Source organism: Crocodylus siamensis, chromosome 10, assembly GCF_052110815.1.
Source record: "Crocodylus siamensis isolate JL-2025a chromosome 10, ASM5211081v1, whole genome shotgun sequence".
Classification (NCBI taxonomy): Eukaryota; Metazoa; Chordata; order Crocodylia; family Crocodylidae; genus Crocodylus; species Crocodylus siamensis.
In genome coordinates this window covers 18179424-18207089 of record NC_143404.1, presented here as the reverse complement: position 1 = coordinate 18207089, position 27666 = coordinate 18179424, and the positions used below count along the sequence as shown (strand labels likewise).

The window sequence follows — 27666 nt, the reverse complement described above, 5'->3', positions numbered from 1 at the left end:
CAAAATGAGTCTGTGATAAGGGCTCTTCTGCATGCTTCCTTCCAACAATTTTTTTTAAATGTAGGGGCTGCATGTAATAGAGGAGCTGCTTTAAGAGTGGTGATGGAGCCCTCTGCTGAGTAGGTTACAGCTAACAGTCTCCTGCCTTGGACAGAGTAAAGTTGGGGCGGGTCAACTTTCCTTGTACCTCTCCCATGTGTTAGGGACATTTCCTCTCATCCTAGATCTTCTTCTACAGCATGCCTATTTTTTATTTCCTTGGCTATTGTTGAAGAGAATTACGTGTAATGTATCTAAAAATAAGGCTTTTTCATTTTTAAATAGATCTAAATGGGGACAGCCAACATCCACACTCATCCACACTTTAGCAGGGACACTGTTCAGTGGCTGTGATTGCTTAGTTATGGTTATTAATCACTGTGCTGCTCAAACTCCACAGAAAGTTCATGCCAATAAATCATAGATGGTGTAACCTATTGTACATACAAGTGCCAGTTTCCTGGGAGACATTCTACTAGCAGAAAAGAATGCAAGGCCTCTGCCTAATGAGTTTATAGCCTAAAATCTAATTCACTGCACTTAACATTAGAAGCAAGTCTGTAAATGAAGACTAATTTGAATGAGTTTATAGAAATGCACATCAAATTAACCAGCAAACTTCATGGAATCCCCTGCGTGCCAGCACGCTTAATAGAAACCAATTACAGAGAGAAAGGAACTAATGGCAACTAAGAGAACGGCAGCACCTCCCTCACTGGTTCTATTCATCCCTTCAGATGAGAGAATTGAACACGATTTTTAAAAACTTCCATTGTCAAATCACCATCCAAGTCCAATGCATGAGCCGTTAGGAATTATCTGCTCCTGGAACTGAACAACTTAATGGCTGGAAAAACTAGCTCACCTTTCAGCAATGTATGTGATACTGCAGAGTGTTACAGGAAATTCATAGTGGAAGTCTGGCATGAGGAAATTATGGAAAGAAAAACCCCAAATATTTGAACTGTGGTATAGATATGATTGTGGGTGAAGACCTATTTGCTGCTCCCAACCATGTTTAAAACAGGGGAAGTATCACTAAGGTTTCTACCCTATTCATTTCTGCCCATTCCTGGGGTGTTCACTGCTGATTTACCTTCCTTGTCTCTGGTTACTATTTAGGACTCCCAAGTTTATTTTACTAGATGGTCTCCAGTAACAAAGACACACATTAATTACGACTGCTTATGCTACTGAGGAGAGTGCATGGACAGAGAACAAAACACTCTCTTTGACAAGACAGTCACTGTGTCAAACAGCTGTTGAAATTAAAATGAACATTTGAGTGGACTCCTCAATTCATCTTTCTACAGAAGACAACTGAACAAAGACGAGAACGAAGAAAATGGTCACCACACCCCGCAGCACATTTTTCCTAGGAAATACTAGTTAATCCAGATAGATGCTACGAGCTTTTGCAGTATAGAAATGTCAGTTAAGAGCATGGGGGGGGGTTTTGTGATGGGGGAAAAGTTTAAACAACTTTCCTAAACTAGCAAAAGACCTAGTGAAGATAAAGAGCTTTGGTGCTTTTCTGTTTTTCATGGCACTGGCATGTGAATACAAACTTTCCCCAATACTGAAGTTGTCCACAGATACTTTTGAGGTAAATAAATGAATAAAAATGTCTGACCCTGTGTCAACGTGCCCAGCCCTCAACGTACAGGAGGATCACGTAGGGTTTTAGGGCCGGGACAGAAAGGGGCTTTCACTTTTCTGAACAAACATTTCTTCCTGGGTTCTCTCTCTGACACTTAATTTCCCACCCCAGACAAACCCCTCAGTATACATGCCAAGACCTACATTATCCCATTATCCCTGGGCCTCTCCTTACTGCTCCAACCTGGGGGTGTCAACATAAGCGTGGCCTGCCTGCCCAATGCCAAGGCTTCCCACATGGCCTTATCATCATCTAGTCACACTCAGCCCCTATCCATCCCCCCAGATAGTTAGACAGCTTCATAGGGTCTGGACATCTTTATCTACAATAGCTTTGCTCTTAGAGCAAACTCACACATCTCCATGTCTTCTCCAAAGTAGCAGAGAGCAATAGCGACTTAGCCTGCGTCACTCCCTTCAGCTCTTCTTCTTTTGCTTACACAGAAAGAGACAAGTCACAACACGAGCTGCTCACTGGTATGGACCGCGGGCCAAAAGGATTATAAGAAAGAAAAAAAAGTATCACAAGAATCTTGCCTTGTCCAGGCAGAGACCTGAGGTGGCAGGTTAGCTTTTACTAATGATGGCAGCAATACCCATAAATAGAGGTGCATTGAAGTGGCAACTCAGTGATGGCAGCAACGATCCATGCTCACGAGAGGGCTATCAGCAAAGGAGCATGTGGAAAACGTCCTTAGCGTTGGATTGTTCAAATCCTCATCATTATTAGACACACAAAGATTGAATGCTTCCTGACTGGGCTGTATAGTCTTTGCTGCTGAACCAAACTCCCATTCAAGTCAACAAAATTGAAACTTCTTCTGTACGTTATTGTATGAAAGAACCATCAATACTTAAATAAGTGTTTACTAACCAGAAGTGTTGGTTGTAGCCGTGCTGGTCTAAGGACACAGATGGACACGGTTCTTTGGGTAAATCTGACACCTTTTATTACACCAACTAGAACAGTTGGAAAGATTGTTCTTTGCAAGCTTTGGGGCACAAACACTTTTCTTCAGACAGAGGAAGCAGACACTTCCCAAGAAGATGTTTCCTCAGCCTGAAGAAGGGCGTTTGTGCTTGATAGCTTGCAAAGAAGAATCTTTTCAACTATTTTAGTTGGCCAAATGAAAGATGTCAGATTTACACAAACAACCTTGTCTGCCTACTAACCAGAAATACATTTTAGAAGAACGTTTGAAAATATGGCTTGTTTATAAATAAATTTGGTTTTGTTTCTTATTCAATGTACAGCCAGCCCTAAGACGTCTTGTGAAGGACCATCAACTGAATGTTAGGAGACTACAGGAAAATGGGGAGCATTTTCTGTGAAAATATTTGGGAGGGGCTGGGAGACTGTTTTCCTGATTTTCTTTCTTGGCTTTAAGTTTTGAAAAGACAGTGGATTTTTTTTTTTAATTATCATTTTCATTCAGATAAAAAGCCATTGTTCACCACAATACGTTGCACATGAAAATATTTCTTTCTCTGGTTGTTTCACACAGGGACTGTATTTCAACAATACCACCTTATTTCTTTCTTTCCTGCTTGTCATACAAGGACTCCAAAGAACTCTGCTAGCTAATCAGATTTCACAACATCCTTGTGAGATGGGTAAATGTTTTCCTATTTACAAACTGGCAAACTGAGGCAACAGTTTGGCTCAGAGAGGGGAAGTGGCTTGCCCACAGTCAAACCAAAAGCCTATAGCAGATCTGGGAACAAAAGCCAGAACTCCTGGCATCCAGCCTTATGCCTTAAACACAAGTCTGAAATCACTGTACTGTAAAAGAGAAAGGATTAACTTCCTGAAAGAAAGCACTGAAAATTACTTTGAGTTTCTTCTTGGGGGGGCTTGCAAAGAGTGGATCTCCTCAATTATGTAAAATCAATCATGGGTGCTCATCAACTATAAATATAAAATTATAGGATCTATTTCACAACTACTCACTCTCCTACTCTTACTCTTCGACACTTCAGAACCAAGCGGTCAAGACCAGGGTTTTTAGTCTGGTTATCTTAAATAGTTAAACAAACAAACAAAAATTCTCCTGTTTCTACCCCCTCCAAAAAGAACCATTTATCCTTCTTTTTAATTAGATACCATGATTAGAATCTCTTTCACATACACTTGAGTTTTCCCTTCTAGGCTTGGCTGATCAAGTTAAGCATAAAGACTGCTCCTGGAAAATCAACTTATAGTTGGTTACTAAAGTACTACAATTTGTTTCATACCTTTCTTCAATGATTAATTGCAACAAAACATGTGCAAATTTCAAAAGATTAATAATCTCTCTCTTTGCCAGGGGCACTTCTTGTAGCACTTTAAAATAAATTAATGTCTTAATTACCATGCCATAAAAAAGCAAACACAGCTGATCACTGAGTTATAATAGCTAAACTGTACGCTTGCCTACACATGAAAGTTTCTTCTGGAATAAAGCAGAATGCAAATGTAAAGTTGAAGAGCTATGCCTGAATAAATGCATTCTGCAATGAATGCGACTTTTCCCAGTTTGGTTTAATCCACTGTCAAGTGAACAAAACTAATTTGCAATAAGGACACTCATTCTGCAACAGCACAGAACTATTCAGGAACAATCATTCTGGAATAAATGCTTTTGAATAACTCCTGTAAGTGAGCCCTTAAACAAAGGCTACAATTTTGCAGTAAAAACTATGTGAATACCAGGATCTGCCTATGGAGTTCTCAATGCAGAAAATGGGCAAAGCAAGAGGTTTTGACTTCAGAGATATGCATGGCTCAGCTCCAGTTTCTAAACCAGTCAATGGGAAGTCAGTATAAACATCCAGTACAGAAGTTTTATTGATGTATGTGTAACGCTGACATACATAATTTTTCCCCTCTTTCTCTCCCTCTCTCTCCAGTTGTTGGTCTCCCATTATTATTGATAGATATATCACACCACCATACTGGGTGGCTTAGAGACAAATAAAGAGAAAGGCAGGCTTTGCCTTATGGACTAAGTACAGACAGTCAAAAAGCCCGAGCCTGAACCGATTCAATCTTTGCAGGTTAGTCTAAACTGCATAGCTTGAACTGATAAGCCAGTGAACAAACATCCACTTTGGATTCCAGACATATAACCAAATGCCTGCAGTGGCTCTGGCCAGTAGCTGGGGAGTGCTAGACCACACTTTCCTGCTGGGCTGGAGTAGGCAGCTTGGATCAAGGCTAGCCTGCCCACCCTTGCGGGGGAGGCGCAAAGCATCTTCAGATGCTGGTGGACTATGAGTTAACTTGAATCTGGAGGGAATCTGGGACAGAAGTTCAATAAATCAGTTTAACCTAAATCAGTTATCGTATTTCATGGTGTATACATCAAGTTTGGAAGCCCATTTTTGTGTCCTATACACAATGCCACATTAAAAAAAAAACACGGACAGAGCTGGGCTCGGCACTCAGCTGGCATGGCCCCATCCACTGCGAGTAGCACTGCTGGCACCATTTGCAGGAAATGAGGCTGTGCCAGCCAAGCACTGAGCCCAGCCCCATCTCCAGCCCCTGCAAGTGGTGCCAGGCTTGCAGGGGATGGGGCTGTGCCAGCCAAGTGCTGAACCCATCCCCGTTCCCATCCCCATTTCTGTACTCTGCAAGCAGCACTGAACTCGGCACCACTCTCAGGAGATGGGGATGGGGCCAGGCTCAGCGCTTGGCTGGAGTGGCGGGATGGGGCTGTGCCAGCCAAGCACCAAGCCCAGCTCTGACTTACACACTGTGCCTATGAAAATCCTTACCTTTCAGATGATCGGAAAACCGGGGGTCAACCTATACACCGTTTCAACCTATATACCATGAAATACAGTAAGTCTGATACTAAGTCTGATACATCCAAGTTTATCTTAAACTGTTTTTAGCCATTTTGAAAGTGGTTTATGTACACTGAACGTCTGTTATGTTACAGAGTGCAGAAAGACATGCAGCTTCCCGCTGTAACTGAGAATGCTTTGCAACGATCCCCCAGATCAAACAGAAGTTCACTGCTGGTTTCAGGGGGAGGGGAATCCAGGTGTTAGCTGGGAACATGCAGCCAATTTCCCCTAGCAATGGCTCCTCCTCTCTCCCAGCCTGTCGCTATTTCAGAATAGGAGTGGCGGGAAGGGAGAAGAGGGAAATCATTCCAGAGATTTCCCAGGGAGCATTGGGGTTGTGGGGTAAGTGACTTGGAGCCCCCTCTACCTCAGGGTAGGGGGTCCAATACACCCACCCCACCCTCCAAGGAGGGCTGAAATACCCCCAAACCAAACTCCCTCCACTCCCTTTGCCCCCTCCCGCTCTGACAGCAGCTTGAGGCTGGCAGGCAGGCAGACAGAAGTTACAGGAGATGTGCTGTTCTGAAACATCTTCATCTGACACGTCATTCAGTGAGGGCTCAGATTCTCACCCGATTGGCCATTTTAAAATTTGTCTGCAGCTGTGCACTTGTGTTTGGTCACAGCTATAAACTGCTTTATGTGGCCAGATTGGGTGAAAACTGTCAATTCTGTCTGAGCCCACAGATTAGAACCAGTTTCCAATCTCTTATACTAGTTTCTGTCCCTAGTCATGGAGTTTATTATATCCACACAACAAACTGAATGCAGACAGGAAATGCACAACGTAAACACTAGAGGTGAAACAACCTAACAGTGTTTTGGGCACTACCCCATTTTTCTGGGCACCAGGCAAACACGCACGGAAACAGGTTCCCCCGGAAAGAACTTCCAGTCTGAACAGACAAAACAAAAGGGTATGAAGGGAAATAGGGACACAAAGAGGTGAAGCAACTTCTCCAAGATAACAGTACATTGGAAAAAATGCATACTACTGCCCTAGTCACTGATCACAGAATCTCAGAAGGAAAGCTTTATATCAGAGGCTCAAACTTTCAAACCAGAGGGCATTAAATTAGGCTGATAAATACAGAATTAGACATCTAAATAAGTGGCATGATTTTCAGAAGGACTGAGCACTTATAGCTTGGGAAGTCAAAGATATGCATAAGCATGCATGCATGCAAGGGGGCCACGTGCTTGGCATGAAAATTTTGGCCAGAGTTTTTAATCACAGCATGTCAACCTGATCATAACACCCTTAAAGACATGCAGCTCTAGCTAGCATATGACAAGTAAAAATAAAAAAAATACACTAATTTAGAAAAGTTCCTTGTGATAGTGCCTAAATCCTCAAGGAGAACAAATCTCATTGAACCAGGAATTCACACCTGACACACAAGGTAGGAGAAACTAAAAATTCAGAGTCCCAGAGGTAGATAACAATAGCTCCTTTTGCCTCTGCTAAAATTTTAACATGTGAAGGAAGGAGGCTAGAAAACCTGCTGTATTTTTAGCTGATTCTCAGGCCCTGGGTACTACACTGCTACTGGGACAGCTGCTGGGCTTATGTATGAAGTCCTGGAAAAACAAGACTTAACTTGGAAATGCCAGCCAGCTGCAGAAAATCCCACTCCTACACACACTCAGCTGGGTTGTCCCTTCTCCCAGGCTAAATGTAACACACAGTTGCACTGTGTGAATGTCTCAGAAACAATTCTCCACCCCTGGGGAAGTGGAGTACCCTGGGGACACGCTCTGCCTGGGATTGAACAGTCCTCTAGGCAAAATCAACAGTCTAAGCAAAGGAGGCGTCAAGCAGGAATCTCAAAATCTTTGAGACTTTTCAAACATGAAAATATCTTCCTTATTTTCTGAAAAAGAGCTAAATTCAGAGGGTAAGATGTCCAAAGGTACCTGAATGTTTTAGGAATCTGGGTCTCATTGGAAGTTTATAGGATTTAGGCTCCTAAATGTTCAGGATACTCTTGTACTCTTGAAAAATATTACCTGGCTCAGCATGTTAATTCCAGTAGCTATGGGAAAAAAGTACTTTTGGAGTCATTCTGTTTATCTTTTGGGGGGGAGGGGGGTTCCCTGTACACATTTCTCAAACCTTATCATATTCTACATTAATACCATACACCAGAGAATGACTCAAGACAAAGATTGCTGTTTAAAGGCGTGGTATTTATAACAGGATTACCATACATCCGGGTTTACCCAGACATGTCCTCTTTTTGGATCCTCTGAACTCCATCTGGGCAGTTTTTAAAAATATGATCAAAAGTCTGGGATTTTGCCCTGCTCAGCATTAGTATTTTTCCCGTCATTTCCCGGCTTGCCCTAGCAAGGAGTTGCCTGGGGCTGGAAGGAGTGGGATCAGAGGCAGGGGGTGCTACGCGTGTGCATGTGCATACACACATGGCTGGCATGCAGCCAGGCAGGGTGGTAAGAGCAGTGGCAGCTGGACGCAGGTAAATCTATGGGAAGTGAGGGTTGGAGGGCTAGAGCTTGGGGAGTGTCCAAGGAGTTGGAAGGGGGGCCATGCACACGTGCATGTGTGTATGTGTGTGAGTAGGGATAAGTGTGTGAGGGGAGTGGGTGCCTGCTGGCACTGGAAAAAAGTGCATGGGTGCAAGGGCTGCAGCAGGGCAGGAGGGGCAGGTGGAGGTGCCTGCCTCTCCAGGAGGGGAAGAGGAAGGGGCAGGGGCAGGGGCGCCCTTTGGTGGTAGTGGACAGGGAGCCAGTGCCCTTGCTCACAGGGGCAGGGTGGCCACAAGATGCTGCAGGGCTGTGGGGAGCAGGGGGCTGCAGGTCAGGAGTGAGGGGCCCTGGCAAGGCTGGGGGGGGCTGTGGTTTGGGAGTGGGGGCAATGGGGAGGTGGGGGACTGTGGGTCAGGAGTACAGGGCACTGGCAGCACCAAGGGCTGCAGGTTAGGAATGAGGGGCACCAGCAGGGATGGGGGCTGCAGGTTGAGGGTGGGGGCACTGGCAGGGCTGTGGCTTGGAAGTGAGAGGCAACGGAATGGGCAGGGGCAGGGGCAGGGGCAGGGGCAGGGCACGGGTATATCACTGCCCCCCCAACAATCATATGCCCACCCCCCGACAGGTGTCCTCTTTTTTGGAGCTGGAAAGATGGTAACTCTATGACATTCAGATGAATCTGTTGGTTAAGATTAGTTTTTATAAGCTTCAACCAAGATGTATTTGTTTGAAATTCTGACTTGTAAATGTCTGTTTTTCTCACTCCCTTCCTTTGATCGTGTAGGCAGTACAAACAGAGCCCTGCTATGCTCTAGGTGAATTATACATTAACTAGTATATAAAGCTTACACATCAGATGCAGGTATGAAGATGCATCCCAGATGTACCAGAATCTCAATAGGATATCTTTCTTCCAAAAAAGGTCAAGCTGAATGCATGGAGTATTTAAATCTTTGTGAGATTTCTACCATGCAGCTTCAGTTAACTTGACCTTCCCCGCTCAGCCTGTGTAATCTTGGCCATGAGCTTTCATTTTTCAAATCTCTGTTGGTAAAGGATAGAAAAAAACTAGCTCTTCCATTTGTTCATTTTTGTCTCTCTCCTTTCTTTTGTTCAGCTGCTCAGTGAGCTTTCTTTAGCTCTTTCATCTGGATATTGAGATCCTGTTTCTGCTGCAACTCTGCCTGCAGAACCTCACGTTTTCACAGCCTTGACTCTAGATCCACACAGGCTTGCCTAGATTAATTAGCGCATTGTCTGACAAGTACTTGTGGCCAGAATCCTTCCTGCCTTTCCAATTCCTCATGTTTAATTATTGCTTCTTCCCAGTAGCTCCAACCGGACAACAAGGTTGTTACCAAACAGCATTAATTTCCCCAATCATGCACATTCACCTGCTGAGAGGAAGATCTGGGTGTCTACTCTACACAAGTACGTGTTCAAGCCTTGCTGGTAAGCTACCCTTTTTGACTCTTCCCCAGAGACTGTTTCTTCAATGACCTCAGGTTTCATTATCTAAAGAGACTTCCCCTTAATGACCCATGTTTCCCCACTACAAAACCTCCAAGACATGCCACTGCTGCTCCGCAGACACTGCCAGTTGCCTCCATAGGTCTCTTAACTCAGGACTCCTCGATTCAGGACTGGTCACTGCTGCCCAGTGCCCAGCACTCTGGACCACTTGCCCCGCAATTATCTTTGGGCGCCTGTATACTCGATTAATCAAGTCTACTGGAGCATGGCAGTTACGGTGCTCCAGCAGCCTCCTATGTCTCATGTATCAGCATCCCACCACCATTAAGGCCGGGACACTGATGCACAGAAAGCAGCAGCACTTAAATCAGAGAGCCTCTAGGAGTCTCTCTAATTAAAGTACGCCCCCCCCCCCCCCGGCACATGTAAAAGTGCCCTCGGTTCCCCCCTGAAGGACTGCACTCCACAGGCTGCCTACCCAGGAGTCTCACAGGAACTGGGTTCTCTTTGCCTTCTGCATAGTTAAGCCACTGAACTGACTTGGGTCACCAACTATTATAATGCCATAAAAGACTAATCCTTCTGTAACCAAAACCCAAAGGAAAACACCCGTCTTACAACCCAACTCAACACAAGTCTGGGATGGATCGGTCTCAAACTATGACTTCATTTTCTGTTCTCAGTTTTCCCTTGTGTGTGCTGACCACCATTTTATATTCTGCATTAAATAAAACATGAAAAGAGCAGCCAGACCAAGACAAAGTTCAATCACAGTAGGGGTCGTTGCACCCTCTACCAGGGAAACACACCTGGGAGAATCCATGTGGACTCTTCTGTGGGTTCCCAGCCTTGGGAAACCAGAGCAACAGAGCATTGCTCGTTTCTGTAAGTTAAAAAAAATGTTCTACTCAATATTGTCAAATCCAAGACCATAAGAAACAACAGATCTCCTCATCAAGAAACATGCATTCAAACTTCACATCACTGCAGAAGGGCAGAGATCACTTCTGTGAGTGCTCTGTGTGTGTGTCAAAAACAAGAGAGCCCCTTACAACATCAAACCAGGTAGCAAGCTGAGAAAAGCTGCTGCCACGGGGCTGTTTATATCTGAGAGAGACATGATACACCTTGGTAAAACTACTTCATTTGCACTAAAATTGGGCATTTCATCATTTATCTTAGGCTTCTTGGGCAGGTTGAGCCGTTTTAATATAGCTATTGAGGAGAGTGAAATCAAGCAACTTTTCTTTCTGAAGTTTAGAAGCCCTGCAGAAAACAGTCCATATAAAGAGAATTTCTCTATGAAATGGCATTTTCCATGTTTCTGCACTTGCAACAAAAGAGAGAGCTTTCCTTCATCAGCTCTGAGGTTTAATTCACTCCTTGCTATCATTGTCCAATATAAATCACAAGCAGAATCAAAGACAAAACTAAGATGTCACAGAAAAATACAACTTTGTAGGAGAGGGAATAAAAAGAGTAATTCCTAAAGTATAAAGGTTTAATTTTCAGGGAACTATCCATAATAAAATAAGAGAACTGAGAACTGGAAATGAGGGAAACTTCCCTACCCTTCTAGACACTTGCAGAAGAGTCTACAAGGCAGCACCTTTTCTAATTTTATCTTGAATTGCTCTTTAAAAAATCCTAAATATGTTATTTTCCTTCCATATTCAAATTCCCCTAGTTCTCTAAAGGGATGTTCCTGGTAGATCCAGTAGCAAAGAAGTTATCATTTGTAGCCCATTAATTTTGTTTCACCCTACCAACCCTGACAACGGAAAAGGAGAAAAGCAAAGCTTCTGCTGGGGGAGAAGGAAAGCAACCCCCTGGTCTATTCTGCTCAGCTGGAGACTTTCTGAATTACACAGCTCCACTAGTTCTAAGGAACAGAGAAGTGAGAAAACTAAACACCCTGCCAAGACAACAAAGCAAGTGAGAAGTCATGGTGGACAAGGGGAGAAAAACAAATTAGCAGGCAAAAATTTACTTTTCCCCCCACAATGGCCTTCTGAACCAGCTGAGATCTCAGAAACTTACAGTACCAACACTAAATAATTGAGACAGCAGGGGACACAGTCCACGGAAAGGAAGATAACAAACACCTCCATGCCGGGAATAGCAGCAGGTGAGGATCATACTCTTTTCCAATATGGTCTTCACCCCCTGGCAAAGGAAGTGAATTTTAAAAAACCAGTGCCCTGAACAAGATCATTCTTAGACACTTGATCCAAATAGTTCTGAGATCTGAAGCAAGGCCATGTCTGCGTTCTCTTTGGCAGGCAGCAATAGGGAGCAGTCTCAAACTGGAGAATACGATAAGGTAAAGAAGTATCATCCATCTGTACCAAGCATAGAGCTGCGAGGATTCAGCACTCCCAGTCAAGCAGAGGCACTAGTCTTCTGGGACTGCCCCATAGCAGGCTCCAAAGAAAGCAGGAAACAATTCCCTAATAGCACAGATTCAGGGAGGGAGGCAGTGGCAGAGGAACTTGCAAAGTAATAAAAAAAACCCACCAGATGCAGCAAAAACCTCTTGGAGTGGAGTGTAATATAAAATGATCCCCCCAGCTACAGAGGGGAACAAAAACATCAAGCAGAGACACCTAGCCAGCTCCTTTTAAAGTGGGAGTTGGGGAGAATTTGGTCACTACCCTTCTATTTTCTTGTGCTCATAAGTAAACTTGTATCTGCTGTCCTGTTTGACATTGGAAAATGGATCCTTGGGTGAGCCACACACCAATTCAGGGAGGCCTAGATGAGTGAGGCAGGTTCAGAAAGCTCATAGGAGTCGGGCACAATATGAGGAGCTGGTAAAAGAAGTTATCTGGCTGTCATTACAAGTACCATTAGCAGATTGGGTGGTAGCTGGCCAGGTGCACAGGAAAAGTACAACAGCCACAGACGAGAAAAGGCACAAGAACTGGGGGGAAAAGTGAATGAGAAAGCACGCGAGCACTTCCAGCATGGAGAATCTTTGGTGAGCTGTGACATACAAACTTACTATGGGGCTCACAGGGGGCCAGTTAAGAAGGCAAAGGGGCTTCCTGTGTATCTACACATGCACAAATGCTTCAGAACAGGAAGAGACAGAGGCAGGTATAAGGAAGCACCAGGGAAGAATGATGTGCTGTAATCACCTGGGGGCAGGAGGGGGGCACGTAAACAGGAGCTCAGGAAGCACGCGACTTGGCAGTCTAAAAATACAATAGTCAGAGACTCCCAACGGTGAGACAGGCTGGACTAATTTTATCAATACAACTCATCCCTCTGCCCCCCCACTCCCCACGCCTGCACTGCTGGACACCGAGCTCGGTTCAACTCCTCTCACTCAACCCTTTCACCTTCTAGCAGCCGTCAAAGGCATCCTAGCAAGTGAGCCTGCACTGGCCTGCTCTGACTACAAGCACCTGTCCTTCGCCACCCTGCCCTATTTCAGCAGCTTTGCCATAACCTGCTTCCTGCTTCTCTTCTGAGCCCACTGCATCCATCACTGTGACGCCTGTACTCCACCTTGTGAAAGTCTGCTCTTATTTTAGCTACAAACTCACACTGCAAACAATTTGATACAGATGAGAAGGACAAGGTTTCCTTTCAAGGCAAGCTGGGCAGCAGGCACAGAAGTGTAAACCAGAGAAGTGTAAACCGGAAACCAGCTTAGCTTAGTGCTAAGCCACTGGTGCTGACCCACGACAAGGTGCTTACTTGCATCCCGAATTAAAGGCTACCAAAAATTATATGCAGGAGAATCTTTAATGGAATGGGAATGGGAGCATTACATAAGCTTCAAATGAATCATCCCTACCAAGTCAGACAGACATTAATGCTCACATGTTCAGCCTCGAGTGCTTATAGGTAAGCACCTCAGTCTATATTTAAGCACCTACATGAGTAGCTTAGTTTTGGAGGTGTGGGGCATTTACAGCTTCCTTTAGCCTTCAGTGGAAGTTACAATTGTCTAACACAGTGGTTCTCAATTTTTTGAGACCTGCAGCACCCCTCAGTAAACTCAAGGAACTTCTTCCAGCTCTTAGTTTCCATTACAGAAAAACAATAGAACAATTCTTCTGTTGCCAAGAACTCAGAAAACCCACAACAGGTCAGCATGTTTGTAACACTGTGGATCCTTATATGAAATCTCTAGGTTATCTTGTGAATCACGTTTCCACACCTAAGCTTATTAACATTGCACGGTACTGCATAGCACCCTTGAAAGGATCTCAATGCATTACAGTGCTGTAGCACCCCAGCGATTACCACTAGTCTAACAGTTCAGCCTACCATTGCTGACTTCAGTATGTGACTTTGGGCCTCAACAACGACCAGCTGGAGACATCCATAGTACAACTGAACACTCCTCTGAACTGCCGTAATTTTCCAACAGCCACAAAAGCAGAAAACATGCTGTTTGTTTTTCTAACTGGTAATAAGATGAATCTGTAACAATGTGTACACTACAATGTAAACAGTAAAACAGACAGGGAAGTACACTGAATGAGCCTGTGCTATGCAAGTGTCGCAGGAAGAGGGTAACTAAGGCACACTCTTACCTTAATGATACCCTAAAAATATACAGCATGTATTTCTAAGCAGACAAAAATGCTGGGGCCAGGAGGGTGACCCAACACACTGCAGTTTTGATAGGTCCTGTCTTGCTGGATGCTTTTAGTGTTGTTTGTAGAGGGTCAACCTTACAGGTGTTGACAGTAGCATTGAATTCATTAAAGCAGTTTGGATGTAATGCTTTTTGGATTGATACTGTTTACATATAATCCACAGCACATGAATCACACTGTTCCAGAGCCTCGAATCACAGAATTTGACAGGTTTCCATAAAGAGTAAAAATGCAAAAACCTGTGAAACAAGCAACAAAATTATCTTACTTTGCACTTCTATGACGTCTTTCATTGGAAAATCTTACTGTCTGCAGAAATGAACCACAGTAACTCCCTTGGGGGTCAAACAGCCTGTTATACCCAACTTAAAAGTAGACTGCATGAAACAAAACAAGGTCAAGTTGACTTGCTCACAGCAAACCAGTGGCAGAAGACTTAAGAGAACTCAGGACACACAAAACTCCCAAATCAATACCATTAAAGAAAGACAAAAAAATAAATAAAGCTGTCATTGGGATAAAAGTAACACTGAGTTTATTGGCCTTCCCAGCCAATATATTACCACCAACCAAAAAGGAGAAAAAAGAAAGCAAAAAATGCTTTTAAAAAATAAAGAGAATAAAAAACCTGGGCTTAGGTTTTCCCAGAAAGACAAAAATGTTCACAGACTTTGCTAGACCTATTGATTTTTCACGCATCGCATGCATTTCTGTATTATGATGATGGGCAGCAGTATAAAATGCATGCACTGACCTACAAGCTTTCACTTCTGAACTATAAACTCTTGTTACTCCAACCTTTACCAGTCAGACCTCGCCGCCTTCCCGTGTTTTGAAACAGGCTCATAACTCATCAGTCTTGTTAAGGTCTCAACTCTAGGAATTTTTTACTAGTTGGCAAAAGGATTCATTTCTATCTCTGCTTGAGATTACAGCAAGAAAGTACTTTCTTCCAAAACTATCTTTACTACTCAATATACCACCAAAGAACCATGGCAGAGACACGTGCCCTCCAGGTATTCCACTGAGGTGCTAATTAACCTCACATCAGTGCTTCTCATAATTAAAGTCTAACCACATTAAAACCAGTAGAGCAGATTGAGGATTTCTAGTTTAAATAAGAGAAGCCCTTTGATAATCGGGATATGGGTCTTTAAGCTTCCGAGTGTAAGTAAAATAAGAAGGGGCTTGAAAGAGGAGTGCAATATAGGCATGGCTCGTCCAAGCAGGCAATCCCAGAGACATGAAGGCATGAAGACAGGAGCAGAAATAGGACTTGAAGGACACAGCAAGGGGTGTATGTGTGTTATATACAAGCAAGGAGCACTGAAATCAAAGAGATTCTTTCTTCTAGAACAAGACCCGTTATTCCCCTCATTTGCCAAACGCAAATACTAGTCATACTTGCTATTCTTTGCAGTTGTGATTCAGGCTGTGGGAACGCCACTGCGATCAAATCCAAGTCGGATTCTTAAAAGGGAGTTTGGTTTCTTTGTCAAATACCAGTGGGCCTATTTGGGCCGAGGTCAACAACTGGGAACCCAATGGGTATGTTCTTAGGTTTTACTCAGGCCGGTGACTGAGGTCCTGTCTCCAGCATTGCTGCCTCCCATGTAGCAGCTGTCAGTGTTCTTCAACACTGCAATTTCCTGGATGGTGCAGGGCAGCTAGTCTTCCCCCTGCTTCTCTCAGTGAAAGTGCTCTACGTGCTATTCACTACAGTCAGCTAGTGCACCCGGTGCAATGCACCCCAGTGCTCCAACCAATGCTAGCATGCCCCAGTTTTCCTCTAGGCCAAGGGAATCCTATCAGAGGTCCTACATACTCCCTCTTTTGGACCCTCCAAGTCTTTCTGATGATCTCTCCACTTTCCTTGGGTACCACTATGCTCCATGCTACCTAACCTCAGCGCCCTACTCCACTCCCTTTTTTGAGCACATGGAAACTGAGCACACACTTTGTTCTGAGAACTAGAAAGACCAGGCTGTGGATGGCTGAAGAAGGGACCAGCAAATCAGTAACTAGGATGAGAACACTGCTCAGGAACAAGTAGAGAAGTGAGAGGAAGAGTACAACTGAGAAACCTCATTGTTGGTAACAGGGGAGGAGGTAGAAAAGCAGGAGGAGGAAAACTGAAGAGCACGTTGGGGAGGTTGAAATGACTGTAGCTTGAGTACGAGATGAAGAACTGGAGACGAAGCAAGGATTTGTTTTGGTGAATACGAATGTAGAGCTGGACAGGAGGACAAGGAGCTGGATGAAAGAGCAAAGTATCTGGGCAAGGAAAAGAATAGAAATAAGACAACGGGGAAGAGAAGTGAAAGCAGAGATGCAGCAATAACATAGTTTGGGAGAGTGAAGCAATCAGACGGAGGGGACAGGAGCAGTCAATGAGTTAAGACGGAGAAGGACACCTGTTTGAAAAAGACAAGGGCTACACCAGCCACACTGCAGGCATGGGCAAAATGCGGCCCAGGGGCCAGATATGGCCCACCAGGCCATTCTACCTGGCCTTCAGGGCCCCTAAAAAAATTAGAAAATTAATATTAATCTGCCCTGGGCTGCCTGTCACACAGCCCTTGATGGCTTGTCAAAACTCAGTAAGCGGCCCTCCGCCCAAAATAATTGCCCACCCCAAGCCACAGCATCTCTTCAGCATCAAAACATTGTGCTGTAGTATGGTATGCATCATTGCCCAGCAACATCCACCCCATCTCAGTCAGCTTTATAAGCCAGAACAAGTCCGCCTATTGAGGAGAGTGCCAACCTAGTTTCTAAATGGAAAGAGGAAGAAAACTGACGTGCTTGAATAATAAAGTATTCACTCTTGGGTACTGTAACTACCTGTCACAAATGATTTGGAATAACATGCAGTAGAAAGGTGGAGGCAATGGGTCTGTACTCAAACAGAGGGGCCAATACTACATTCTTCACTTAAGCAAAGTGCCTGCTAAAGTGTCTAGGCAGGGATGTACATCAGGGACATACAAACCAAGGATTTAAATCCCCAGGGTCTCCACATAGCTGACATGTCTCATACACTGGACATGAAGCTGAATGCGAGTAGATCACCAAGGAGTACAGTTGACCCCTCAGGGGCTCAGACCAACAAGAGGGAAACCTTATTTTGCTGACATAATAGTTCTTGTATCAACATCAAGCTGTCATCTAGATATTGATGTCTACCACCACAGAACCTTAGTTAAAAGCATCTGACACATCTTAGTTCTTTTCGTTCAAATGACTCCTTAATTGGTCCAAATACAGAAACTACCTTTTAGCCCTAGTCTATTATTCATTTCAGCACCACTCCATTTAGGAATCCTATTCTTAATCTGCCTTAATGTATTGTTTTTTAACAATCCAAAGGTTTGGAAGCAGAAATTCACCACACTTGTACAGGAAATGTCTTTACCATCAACTGAATCCTCTCCTATCATTGAGTGTGGATGCCTGATACCATAGGTGGGGCTGGAGAGGATTACTGGTTCAGAATGCAATATGCAAGTGAAGTTCAATCAAATGACATATAAATAAAAATGAATGCCCTGTACATAAAAAGGAAGGAGATTTTGGCTTGCTTCTCTTTATCTGAGATAAAGATTGCACTGATTTATATGTAAATCCAAAAATAGTTTGGTTGTTTGGCTTTTCTGCGGAGCAAATTGTAGAAGTCTCTCTGGATTTTCTCTGCATCTGATCAGAATGGAAATCAGTTTTTCACCCTCAAACTATGTTATGTTGAATTAAAGTAAAAGGGAGCAACATCTCTAACCTTCATAATATCTAACCTTTACAACCATTTGTAACATTTACAATAAAGTGTAATGTAAGTCAGATGAATATTGGGGTGTCACTCTTTTAAATAAACTACTGAATCCTGCGATGGAGAAAGAATTTCCATTCTTAGTTACGACAGAGTTCTTCATTTTGTCAGGGTGCAAAGGAAGTGCTTTTCTGACTTACATAGGAATGAAGGAGATGAAAGACTCATAGAGATTCAGTGGTCAGATTTAAACAATTCTAACCAGTCGTGGCATTTATAAATAGGAATTCACCCAAGAATTCCATCTGCACGAAGGACGGTCCAATTTTCAAACAACTGTTGTGAAAAAAATATCAAAACCTGCTTCCATCCATAATGACCTTTCAGTAACCAAGGGCTGCTGTACTAAAAACTACGACCCTGATCCTGCAAACACTTATTAGTTCCCAGGAAATCACTGCGACCACTTATGTAAGTAAGGATTTGTGGTATCAAGTACTGCGCTTGAAAAAATATATACATTTAAAAGAAGAGAAAGGATTCTTTTATCATTTAAATCTCTGCATGCAGGAACATGTTTTCTGCTTTTTTCTTTCTTTTTTTTTTTTTTTTTTAGCTTTTTGAAATATCTAAAGAAAGACGGCTGAATTTGGGAAACATATTTTTAATATCTTTCAGTACGTTTGCAAAAAGTATTTGACTGTCATGCATACTTTTGCCTTGCACAATTTAGAAAACCTTTACAAAAAAAATATTTCCAACACATTGGGGTTTTGCAAAAAAAAAAAAGCGAACCCTGTGGTGCAAGATGAGAGACGGCTAATAAGTACAAAGACAAAGCGAGGAATTTTATGCAGTCTACAAATGTATGTCTCTCCATGCCAGGGGGGCAGGGAAGGGGGAAGGAGGGTTAGAAACTAGCACCAAGAATCGCCCAACCAAACAACTGGTGCACAACTGACTTCAAGGATTTAACTCCCAAGCTATTGGATTTTGCACATGTTGGCTACTCAGTAAAGCCTGTTCTAGCAGTAGGCAGAAGTAGCTGTATAACCTTTCCTCTTACACAGTGTAAAAAGGTTCCCCGCTGCTTCCCACATCCAGAGTTTGAATTACACTTCGATTCCTGGAGGGGTATGCAAAAAAAATTAAACCGATTTATTGAAAGGAGCAATCCGATCGGAGACCCCTCCCCAGGTTATGATTTTCAAATCTTACAGGGGGGCTCTCATTACTTATGGGGGCTCAGCCCCTCCGAGCTCCCCTGTAATTTGCACCCAGTGTACATCCCAGCAGTGAAAGCTTTTTTTCTTCATGAAGTTGTCCATAACAAAGTATTCTCTGAACACCAGGACACCCTCAGCAGTAAGGATGGTCGCTGGTATTCCCTCCATCTGAAAATGCCTAGCAATAACAAGGATTTGTCTTCCAAGGTCACACACTCCTTTTGACACTTGTATTCATTAATTCATCAACAGTTAAAGAAAATTAATTGTGATCATCTTTATGGTGGGAAGACATCGTTTCTCACGTAAGTATAATATCCACAGAGGACAGATAAGACACCCAAGTCCTCAGCTAAAAATCTAAGGATAGGTTCATAGTTAACCACAAATCCCTACCCTAAAAGCTTTCTTTTATGAGTCTCAAAGGTCCCAAGCACCCATTTGCAAAGAAGTTGTAAGGGTACATCCAAATGCAAATGTAGTCCTTTATTTCTATAATCAAACCCTGGGCTTGATTATAAGGAGGCATGTGTGCATGTGTGTGTTCAATAGGTCCTTCTGTTTCTTTAGATACATTTAATAATACCCTTTTTTACTTAATAATACCCTTTTTATTTATGGGGTGACCAATGTACAAAGACTGAAATGTAGGAGTGCTGCAAGGGAGGAAGAAAGAAAAGCAGCTGAAGATACAGACTCGTAAGGGTTCAGAAATTCAATACTGTTAAATTCTATACAGACCAACTGCTTTCATTACGCACCAATTCTTGGAGGGGAAAGAACTCACATTTATGAACTTGCAGGGGCATAAAAGGCTATCTGCTTCTTTTGTATAGGAGCAGCACTGGCGGAAGAGCCAGTTTAAAACCAAGGCTAGATACCAAATGTCTTTGATCCGCTTTCAGTTTCCCTCTTGTGCAAACAAACGGACAGCTGAGGGAGTTACCACAATTAAACACCAAGTCCTTAAAAAAGAAACGTGCACACACATGCACACGCTCAAAAGATTTCATCTGAAAGCCATGGACTTTCCATGCCAGCTGCAGGCACGGCACGGCACGGGTTTGCCCCCTTTTGTCACACTTGCAAGGATCAACTGATAGATACCCTGATTGCTAAAGGTCTTCGCTCCCAGTGCTTCTGTGGGATCCTCTTTTTTATTTTTATGTGTATAAGGAAAAGCTGATTCTGGCAACCCGCGGGAGCGTGGCTTGAGAAGGGGGGGAGCCAGGCAGTCCGCTCAGACAGAAACATCTGCCCGTCCGCGGGCCATTCCAGCTGTCAGCGCACGGCTCGGGCTGCTGAACGAAAGCCAGGAGCAGGTTCAGCATCTGCGCGTCCCTTGGGAACGAGAGCAAACCCAGGCCAGCATCCGCCGGGCGACAGGAGGGACCTGGCCAGCCCACAGCGGCTCCTCCTGCCCCCGCGCTGTGCGAGGCGCCCCCGCCCCCGGCCGGGGTGGGCTCCCGCCAGCCGGGAGCGGGAGCGGGAGCGGCCCCCGCCCGGCGCGGCGCGCCCTTACCTGGCAGGGTCTTGTGCACCGTGTTGCCCATCACGCCCTCCGCGCGGGGGGCTGCGCGGCCATGGACGGCGCCGGCGCTGGGAGCTGCTGGCCGCGCTGCACCCCGACCGCACTGAGCCGCCCCGGCAGCGCCCCGCGCTCCCCGCGCCGCCGCCCCCGCGGGGGCTGGGCCACGCCGCCGCGCCCGGCCCCGGCCCGCCCCGCCGGGCGGAGCCCGCGGCAGCGCCGGGCCGGGGTCTCGGCTGGCACCTCCGGCGGGGGCCGGGGACAGACGGAGCGGGGAGGTGCGAGGGGAGGGGCTGTGCCGGCCGGGAGGCTGAGGTGCAAAGGAAAGGGAAGCGTGCAGCAGCCTCCTTCCACCTCGCCGCAGCGGCCCGCCTTGAGCTCAGCTTTCCTTTTAAAAGAACGAAGTCAGGCTCTAGCTGTGATTGTCAAGACAAATCTCCAGCGTGGATCAGTGATGCCAAAATCCACAGAAAGCCTAGGATGACCGACAGGATCCACCGTCCCTTCAGCCCAGCGAGATGCCCGGTGATCCCAGCTGCCAACACTGCTTCTTATGATGCACATAAAAATTGCCACACAGGTCCAGACCGCAGCCCCTGTAGCCCGGTACTCTCCATCTGTAGCGAACAGCTACCACTTCACCCCCCGCCCCCGTCTCTCAGATTCTTCCTCTAACGTGATCCGTCCCCTCCCGGCTAGCTGTAGGAGAAGGTCACAGAGCTTCCTAATTTACTGTGTGGTGTCTCATCTGAAGCTGCAGTGCCATTTATTCCCCACCTCCAACAAAGGACCTATGCCCGATAAGCTCCTGGATACACTGGTCCCACCAAACAGAAGCAAAGCTCAAGGAGCCCAGGGAAACTTAGAGAGCAGCCCCGAGTGACCCCGGCTTGAACATCTGCAACAGCTGCAGTGAGTGGTTTCTAATTTGGGTGACTCACAAAGAACTTAGTTGTGGGCAGAATTTGGAAAAATACCTCTCCCTCCCCTCACCTCCCTGCCAGACTTCCTAGGAAATGAGCAGGATAAACATAGGTCAGATTCTGATCTCACACAGACAGATAAAAGTCTATAGCAACTGCCCTGAAGTCAAAGGAATCACTGCATGTACACTGGTCCAGATCAGCAGATCAGTCTGGGCCACTCTGTAGAAGCTAAAAGCAAATGTTGAAACTCTGGACTACACTGAACTTGGTGAAGCAAGGCTCAGGGGGGAAGGGTGGACAGAAAAACCTAGCTTCCAATAGTACACCATTGTGCATATTTGTTAAAAAAGACCTAATTAAATGAGACATGAGCAGCTGTTCTTAAAAGAGCTTGCACCCATCTGCTGTCTTCTTAGGTTAGCATATGTTGTACACTAGCTTTGATGCCCTGAGCCACAAGACATATGCAAAGTTGTCAAAAGGCATAAGTGGGTTCACTGCAGCAAGTGTTCCCCTCCAGAGGGAAGGAGGAGAAAAGTGAAGTCCTACTTCTTGCAGAGAGATGGAAAAGTCCTCATATCACTAGTGAGCAATGAAGGAAAGGCTTCAGGTAATTCAGACTAGTCTTGCTCCAGGGTGAGTGATGGCTATCATTTTAAGGTATCATTGGCCCTTAACATCCAGGAGCAGCAGAGGGGCTGTTTTGTTAAATGAGTTTCTCCCATTGCATGCAGGTGGTCGTGGCAGCTCACTGATCCTTTCAACACAAAAACTTTGTATTGTTCGCTGTGGTAGAAAGCAGAGGGAGGAGCCCTCCTTCCCTGCTCCTTAAGCACCCGTACAGGGACAGTCACGCTTTTCCCATGGGATGTTCAAAAACACACAAAGAGAGCTAAAAACAGAAGAGAGTAAAATGGAAATGTATATCCTATGACACCAAGACAGCCTCAGGGGATGTAATCAAGCTTCCTACATTTTGGCATTGCAAAAAATGTACATTGTGTTCAAGTAACAGCTTCACACAACATGATACAACAAGCATGAGAAACAGTCCGCACATGTGATTTTTTTTCTTTCCTTGGGGGAACCCACATGCAACTACAAAGAGAACCAGAAAACAACAGAAACTGGACACAGGAAGCAGAACTGGGCAGTTGGGGAAGGGTTTGTTTCATTATCCAAGTCTGGACAAATGCAAAAAGGAGCCCAGCTGTATGGGCCCCAAAAGACTAGTAAAGGTTGATTAGAAGTCTACTGGTCTTTCAGCTCCAGCAACTAGAGGTACTAAAGAAACACACTATTGAGAAGCACCAATGTTAACCCAATTATCTGCACAAAGAACTCCTCCCTAGCCTTCCTTTCACACACACATCCTATGGAGAAAGAAAAGAAACAGGAGTGATTGTACCCTGCTGCTATTTTAGTCTTCTCTTGTTTACACTGATGTAAAAAAGTAACAGCAGCCCCCAGCTCTAATATCACACCTTTCACCACCAGTTCTCAAAGCCCTTCACAAAGGTGCCATTAGCCCCATTTTACAGGTGAAGAAACCAAGGTACAGCAGTGAAGTGACTAGCCCAAGAGGGGTCTCAGCAAACCAGCAGCACCAGAAAGAGAACCTGAATGGAGCCTGCTCTGATGGGCATTCATCAGGCTCTAGTGTTAGGTCCCGAACCAGTCTCCCTCAGCATACCTGAGCTGCAGCATAATTTCTTCCTTCTCTGGTACATTTTCCAGGCGCAGGATGTCTGTTAACCCATAACAGAAATTGGCTTTCTTGAACCAGTTACCATCAACTGGTTCATACTATCCATACTTTAGTCTCCACAACACCTCACATACCCCCTTTTCCAGAACTCCAATCTTCTGAGTTTACAACTTAATTCTTCAGAGACATAGGACAGGTGTAGCACATCACACACACATACATGTGTGAACGTGTGCGTGCTTTGCTTAGTATTGTAAAATAAACGCGCCTTTCTCCTAATAGCATATGAAATACACAGATCTGAAGAAAACAACATATTCAAGATAATTCAAGAATTATCATGTGGGATGAAGTTAGACTAGTATAAAAACACTGCAAGACAAAGCAGAATTTGGGAGGTGCTCAGATACACTGCATATAGATTCAGTGGTGTGCCCTGTAGAAGAAATCAAATGGATGCAAGATGCCCATTTACCTAGGATGTTTTAAAGCCCCTCTCAATCCTATAATATACTAGGGTGAAAACAAAGCCTCAAATCCCTGGAACAAAAGAAAGCAGCTTTGTTTCTCATGCTTCCTTTAACTGGTGGATGAACGTATTCTTGCTGGCAACCAAACAGAACGAGTATCACCCAAGGTAAACACAGTACTTAGCAGATGTGTCTCAGCTATCATAAAATTACTCAAAGGGAGCTGGGGCACAGTAAAATCAAGCAGTGAAAAGTCAAATTTTTAGCCATCAAGCATAAGAAATGGTCATTAAAGCCACGCCTGGACATAAGAGAACAGAAAGCAGGTCTGCACTACAAAGAAACCGCTGGCCCATTCAGTGCAGACAGCAACACAATTCAGAAACCTTCCTAATGTGACTGTACCTTTACACCAGGCCCACTGGCAGATACAAGGGCTGTATTTGGCTGCCACACCATAGGGCAACTGCCACAGAAAAGCAGTCTCTCAGGAAAGGACAGCTACATCACCATCATCTGTCTCTAAACCGAAGCAGCTGACTTGTGCTGTCTGTAAATCCCCTGCAGGCTGCGGTTCTTTGGGAGGAGAGACACGAGGAAACATCATGGGGTTATCGTTTTCAGTTTGGCACTCTTACATTTCTAACAGGTGGCAGTAAATAATTACAGGCTTATCCTTTTCATCAATAGCAAGATGAAGTGATGACAGTTTGTAGGCCTTTTACCCTTTAAGGGAGTGAAACCTGCAGTGCCTGAGAAGAATTGTTTTACACCCTGGATCTGATGAAGCTTCCCTTTCCCATACATAGCACAATAGATCAGTGCTGCAGGGGTGTCTCCTGCTGCCTGGCTGCTTTTGGAGAAGCTTCAGCTTTATTCTACTGTCCAACTGGCCAAAAATCAATTCCTGCACACTCTGAGCCTGCCTCTGCTGAAATCCTCTTCTCCAGTTTGCCACATCCTCTTGCTATTCTGCCTTTTAGGCCTTTCTTAACAACTTGCATTCAAAATTCTCTGGAGTCCAGATTGCTGCCACCAGATATTTCCCTCGCTCTACAATCTGGGGCTGCATCAATCCCAGCTCCAACAGCTCCTGAACCATCCTGAAATCCAATTCTACTCTTGCCTTTCAGAGTGCTCCATGAAATATTTCAAATGACCCTGTTATCTAGTCTCTCATCCACCTCCTCCCAACCCTATTCCTATAACTCTGCATTTGGCTTGCAGGGGAAGATGTCACTCTTTCTCTCTCATGCAGCCTCCACTGTCTAGAGCTGTGACTCTCTAAGCCACTTCCCTTTTCTTAAATCTCACCTTGACACTTTTCTCTTATTCTCCCAGTTTAGGAGTGTTTGCCTGAGAATCACTATTAGTTGCTGTGGATGAAAGACACCCTGTAAAAATAAAACGGTCTTACTGTGCTTTTTTGAAGCTCTAACAGGCATTCAGCACGCTACCTTAGGTGCCTTACTACCTGAAAAGGCAAATAAATGTCCAAATAATGGTCTCTGAGATGTGTATCAGTGGGGCATATTTTATCTCTGGATATAAATATCTACTCGTGATAATGCAGCCTACAACATAATAGAAACCAAGCCTTTTATGCTGAAACACATATACAGTAAAAAGCTCTCAGCTACTGTGACTTTGGTTGGCAATACATGTGTTCCCATATAGAAATTCTGCTCTTACTGACACCTGGTGCTTTCTTCTCTCTTCACTGGGTAAACTGACTGCCTGGAAGGAGGAGGTCATTTGAGACAAGACTTGATCATTTGAATTAACTGTCAGGAAAAGATAAAAGCAAATGTTACCAAGGAAGAGATGATCTCTTCACTCATCTCATAACATGCTAATCTCACTTGCTCAGACCTATAGGGTGAGTGCGTAATAATAATCACTTCAGCTCACAGCAGAGCAAATTGTTAAAACTGCTCCTTGCATCTCCATAACACACATTTAAGAGGTATTTGTTTAGGAGAGATTCATGTACATTGTGTCCTCAGTCACTGTGCAGAACTATCCTGCCACCCACACGTTCCAACTGCTGAAAGCAATTATTTTCCTCCCCCTGCTTGTAGAGCGAGCACAGGACGCTTGAGGTCTCAACAGGTCATGCAAAGAAATTATTGAAAAAAAAAATAAAGGGAAGCAGGAGCTTCCAATGCAACAGAAGGAAAAACTGCACCTTCCGAAGAGCTTCTTGAACTGGCCTTGACTGCTGAGCAATTGAAGCTGTTTCCTGCTTGCAGTCCCAATGGTCTCCAGGAGTGCTGGTCATTGTGGGGCTTGTTTATTTTTCTAGCACGGCTGAGAGTAAACCTTATCATCGGAGAGGCCAGGGGCATGATGCAGGAGTGTCTGAAGATGGCCTACAAGGCTCTGGCACATGTGCCATAGCCATGTGTTCATGTGGGAATGTGACCCACAGAGAGAACAAGTGGCTGCAGTGCATTCGTTTGATCTGAATGGCTCTCCTTGGATTGACAAGGAACAATGCACATTTGCACAGGTCACACTGCTATGTTACAGATGTACAGAGCTGCAACCTGCCTCATTTTTTATACAACAGGAGTGCTCAACTCCCAGCCCACAGGCCAGATCCAGGCTGTGGAGCCCATGGGGCTCCCCACAGGTTCAGAAATTTGGTGGCAGGGGAGCAGTGGCAGCATTACTTGGCAATTGTCACTCCCTGCTACCAAATTTCAGGCTCCCATGGGGAATCCAGAGGGCCAGTAGCCAAGTTGAGGCATGTGGGATCTGGCCAGCACGTAACTGGATCCAGGTGCATAGGTCGGTCCAGCATGTGCCTGCATCCAGGCACATAAGATTGCATTCATGAACTGATCTTACTTGCCAACCCTGAACGGGATCCAACCTATGGACTGACCCCATGCTGCTCATCAGGCCCACAGAGCTGAACAATTGGGTGCTGCTATACTCTGGCAAGCTGAACTCCCAGCAAGCTGCTAGCTCCTCACCCTCTCCTTCCCCTACCTCCCCACCCACACAGAAGACTCTGTGTAATAAATTCCTCTGTCTGATGGATTCAGGCCTTCATATGACAGGGGGAAAAAAAAAGATGGGAAAACACAGTATGGGTGTGGCAAGGCTGAATTTGATTTCAAGCTTGCTCTTTAAAGAAATTTGGACACCTTTGCAACACCTGACTGGAAATGCATCAACCCAGCAATACTGTCTGGCTTTAAACCAGGGATTTTAGACACAAAAGAGATGCTCACAGGAATGACCCAATACAGAGTATGAATCCATGCCACCAAAGTTGACTGGCTGGTACATCCTAAGCTTTTTATTTGTGCATTACAGATGAATACCCTTCCCCTGAGGGAGGAAGGCATTTTCATTTTGGAAACACACATACAGTACCCATTGTTGCAAGTGGAACATGACATCTATTGCCCCTTAGCACAACTATCAAAGGAACTTGCCTGCAAATGCTTTCTAACATCAGCCACAATTTTGTTTTTGTCAAAGACAGCATCTGTGGTTCAGCATCCACTAGATAACATATTTCTTCTTTTCTTCTGAAATCAAACTTGCCCATGTAATTTTAACACAAAATTAAACTGGTTGTGGGCTGTGTTATCAAATGAGTCATCATTTTATGTGATGACCTAATAGGATTTGGAGTATTCTTGGCATGTATGTATGGATAAGGAGTGATATTTTGAAAAGTCAAACCTTTAGCACTGGAGCAGGGCACTCAAGGCCAGGTCATCTGGGTGCTATTGCTGGCTCTACTCTCGACCAGCTATGTGACCTTGTTGAGTCACTAAATTTGCAAAAAAAGATGATGATACACACCTATATCTCACAGAAAGATCACAAGGCATCTTTGGTTAATGGTTGTAAGGGAGCTTGAAATCTTTGAATGGAGAATGTTACATAAGAGCAAATTATTATTTTAATGTGA

General features: G+C 44.6%; 1 protein-coding gene across 2 annotated transcripts in view; it reads right to left on the bottom strand.

Annotated features, from left to right (window-relative positions):
• The window catches only part of NEURL1B (neuralized E3 ubiquitin protein ligase 1B), a 217481-nt gene that overhangs the window by 37184 nt on the left and 152631 nt on the right, over positions 1 to 27666 (bottom strand). The window contains exon 1 of one of the 2 annotated variants that reach the window (XM_090065181.1): positions 20623 to 20800. The exons of the other annotated variant lie outside the window; for it this stretch is intronic. Within the exon in view, the coding sequence (XP_089921307.1) occupies positions 20623 to 20653 (31 nt within the window). The 5' untranslated portion in view covers positions 20654 to 20800. Of the gene's footprint in view, positions 1 to 20622; positions 20801 to 27666 lie in introns of those variants that run through there. 2 annotated transcript variants of the gene reach the window in all.